Raw genomic sequence first — 2934 nt, 5'->3', positions numbered from 1 at the left:
CCCCCCCTCAGTCTTCTTCTCTCAGGTCTTCAGGTGTGTGTGTGTGTGTGTGTGTGTGTGTGTGTGTGTGTGTGTGTGTGTGTGTGTGTGTGTGTGTGTTAAGTCTTCAGGTGTGTGTCAGTTCTTCATGTGTGTGTGAGGTCTTCAGGTGTGTGTCAGGTCTTCAGGTGTGTGTCTTCAGGTGTGAGTGAGGTCTTCAGGTGTGTGTCGTGTCTTCAGGTGTGTGTCTTCAGGTGTGTGTGAGGTCTTCAGGTGTGTGTGGTAGTGTCTCTGCTGTGTTAAAGCACCCTCTGGTGGCCGACGCTCTCCACTGTTAGACCATCAACATTAAAGGATGGGTTTAAGACTGATAATGATTATTAAAAAGATATATTAACACCTTTAATGAACATAAAAAGAACAGTTTTTACTGCAAATCACCCGAATTAATAATACATATTTTAAATATATATTTTTTAAACCATTAGATGGCCATTTTATACAACCCAAAACCACTGTTGACGATTAATTTAAAATAGGATTAATATCCATTAAAAGAAAAATTCAAACGTTTTTTTTTTTTTTTTGTTATTTAAAGACCAGTTTCTTTTATTATACTTTTGATTTTCACCTAATTTCTAATTAAATGTTCTGTTTTCCCAAAGGGCTCAATGCATTCTGGGAAATGTGGTTCCTCCGGTGGCAACATCAAAAGGTAAATTCATATTACTTTAAATTCACTCTTTGTTTAAATTAAAAAGTAGAAATATCTCCAGAAAAACATCAAGCATTGTTAAAACTCACAATAAAATAAAAACTAAATATTTTAAGAAATATGTTTTTATTTTATGAGGAATATTATGTTTTTATATATATTTCAGACACAGAGATGAAAGAGCCATAAAACAATTACAATCCAATTTTTTAATTGTTCTTATAATTTAAGATAAGACACTTCATAAAATAGCATTTTAAATAACTCAAGAACAATAAAAACAGAAATCACTGTGAGTTTATATAAATATCATCAGAAGTTATCCGTACACTGAAGAGAAAACCAGTCCAACAGGAGTTTATATTTGTTTTGTTAGCCATGGTTATAATAATAATATATAATAATCCACTTCAAGACACTGGTACTTGCGTACCATGCTGTGAATGGATCTGGCCCTTCCTACATCCAGGACATGGTTAAACCGTACACCCCAGCACGTGCACTCCGCTCTGCATCAGCCAAACAGCTCGCTTCACCCGCACTGCGAGGGGGACCCAAGTTCCCATCAGCAGAAAGACGTGGGTTTGCTATCCTGGCTCCAAAATGGTGGAATGAGCTCCCCATTGAAATCAGGACAGCAGAAAGCTTACACATCTTCTTCAGACTGAAAACTCATCTCTTTGGACTCCACTTCGAGAGATAGAATTACTAACAAAGCACTTATATACTAATAAAGGACTGGCTTATCTAAAGCCAGTTAAGAAGCACTTGAAATGTTTGGCTCTATGAAACCTGATGTACTTATATGATTCTATTTTCTTCAAGGTTGTATTTTGTTGGTCGAACGCACTTATTGTAAGTCGCTTTACATAAAAGCCTCAGCTAAATGTAATTTAATGTAATAATACTCTGTCCTCACGTCGGGTCTCATCAGCCCGACTCGTCTTCTTCGTTTTTGGGGTTATGATACCGGTTGTTTTGTGTTTCAGGTCACAGGCTGATGTCCCGGTAGGACTCGATGCTGGACGTCCCCCAGGTCCTCTGCAGCCGGTACTTGGTCTCTTTGAGCTGGATGTTGACGGACGAGACGAACTGAAGAGAGCGAGACAAGACGGCTCTGAAGGAAGGCGTCCGGGCGGTGAAGAGGACGAAGATCTGAAACCCCTGAAACACAAGAAGAAGAAGACGGAGGTAATGCTGAGAAATACTGTTCGGAGAGACTCAAACTAGCCTGGGAAAATGTCCCATTGCTGTCACAAAGAAGGATGGGAACTGTCCGAGGAAAGTCTGCAAAGAGTCCGAAAACATAACAGAAAATACTTGGGCTGCAATACATTTGGTAAAATCTGGACCAAATGTTATTTGTGGGAACTGTCCACAAATCTGTCTGAAAACTGCCCTTAAAACGTAGAAAACGTTTAGACTTTTTCTCAACATGCTACGTTTACATCTGTATCACCGTGGTCACTTGGAGTACATGAAGTGCTCCTGACAGTGCCTCAGTACCTGTGTGGTGGTGCAGACACAGAACAGCACGCTGAACACCAGGTTAGTGTTTCCTGAGGTGACCAGCACCAAATACCCCAGAGACCAGGAGACCCCGAGCAGCACCGCCAGAGAGAAACTGATCAGGAACTTCTTCCACAGAGTCCGAGGTCTCGAGCTGAAACATATTTAATATCAATGATTATCCTCAGGGAGTTTCTAGTAATTGAAAAGGTTCCTGTTTTCTGACCTTTTGAGCGCGGTGTCGGTCCGGCAGATGGTCAGAGAGGCCAGCACCAGCAGAGCCACGTTGTAGATTAAAATCAGAGCCACAGGAAGCAAGAAGGCCCAGAACATGGGTTTCCTGAAGTCAAACTGCTTCTTCTTATCCACAGCCGCCAGCCAGCAGCTACAGGATGAACTGCAGTTAGTTATATAATCAGAATATATCAGTAAATTATAATTATTAGTGATGGACTCACAATTCCTCCTGTCTGTATCCCAGAGGGTTATCTGGCCTGTAGGTGGTGCCCAAAGTGACCGCCATGATGATGGCCGGGACTCCTGGAGGGAGAAAATATATAAATATGTTATCATTCAGCAGGTTTCTGTGGCACTTGTTCAGCAAACAGACCCTGAAGTCGTACCCCTGGGTATGATTTGTACCCCTGGGTATGACTCGTGCCCCAGGGTATGACTCGTACCCCATGGTATGACTCGTACTCCTGGGTATGACTCGTACCCCAGGGTATGAC

General features: G+C 41.6%; 1 protein-coding gene across 2 annotated transcripts; it reads right to left on the bottom strand.

The window, feature by feature from the left end:
* Positions 1–649: 649 nt before the first annotated feature.
* On the bottom strand, positions 650–2928 carry adgrg7.1 (adhesion G protein-coupled receptor G7, tandem duplicate 1). 2 transcript variants are annotated; one of them, XM_010770848.1, is made up of 5 exons: positions 2662–2928; positions 2430–2588; positions 2201–2357; positions 1684–1858; positions 650–694 (listed from the first exon to the last, which is right to left on the bottom strand). In XM_010770848.1, the coding sequence occupies exons 1-4, from the start codon at positions 2886–2888 to the stop codon at positions 1685–1687; spliced, it is 717 nt and encodes a 238-aa protein (XP_010769150.1). In that variant the 5' UTR covers positions 2889–2928; the 3' UTR covers positions 650–694; position 1684. The 2 variants fall into 2 exon arrangements, with proteins under 2 accessions (XP_010769150.1, XP_010769149.1); XM_010770847.1 differs by lacking the exon at positions 650–694 and having other exon boundaries at positions 1552–1858.
* Positions 2929–2934: the final 6 nt, after the last annotated feature.

The sequence above is a fragment of the Notothenia coriiceps genome, unplaced genomic scaffold (assembly GCF_000735185.1).
Source record: "Notothenia coriiceps isolate Sejong01 unplaced genomic scaffold, NC01 NC01_scaffold00009278, whole genome shotgun sequence".
Classification (NCBI taxonomy): domain Eukaryota; kingdom Metazoa; phylum Chordata; class Actinopteri; order Perciformes; family Nototheniidae; genus Notothenia; species Notothenia coriiceps.
Note: the sequence above shows the minus strand (reverse complement) of the source record. Positions and strands in the feature narration are given on the sequence as shown.

Bases quoted from the DNA above. Each gene is read 5' to 3' on its own strand.
- adgrg7.1 (XM_010770848.1), bottom strand. From the start codon at position 2,888: ATGGGGTACGAGTCATACCCTGGGGCACGAGTCATACCCAGGGGTACA. The intron at 2,589-2,661 runs GTGAGTCCATCA...TTCATCCTGTAG, and splicing joins GGATACAGACAGGAGGAATT to CTGCTGGCTGGCGGCTGTGG. The intron at 2,358-2,429 runs GTCAGAAAACAG...AATATGTTTCAG, and splicing joins ACCGACACCGCGCTCAAAAG to CTCGAGACCTCGGACTCTGT.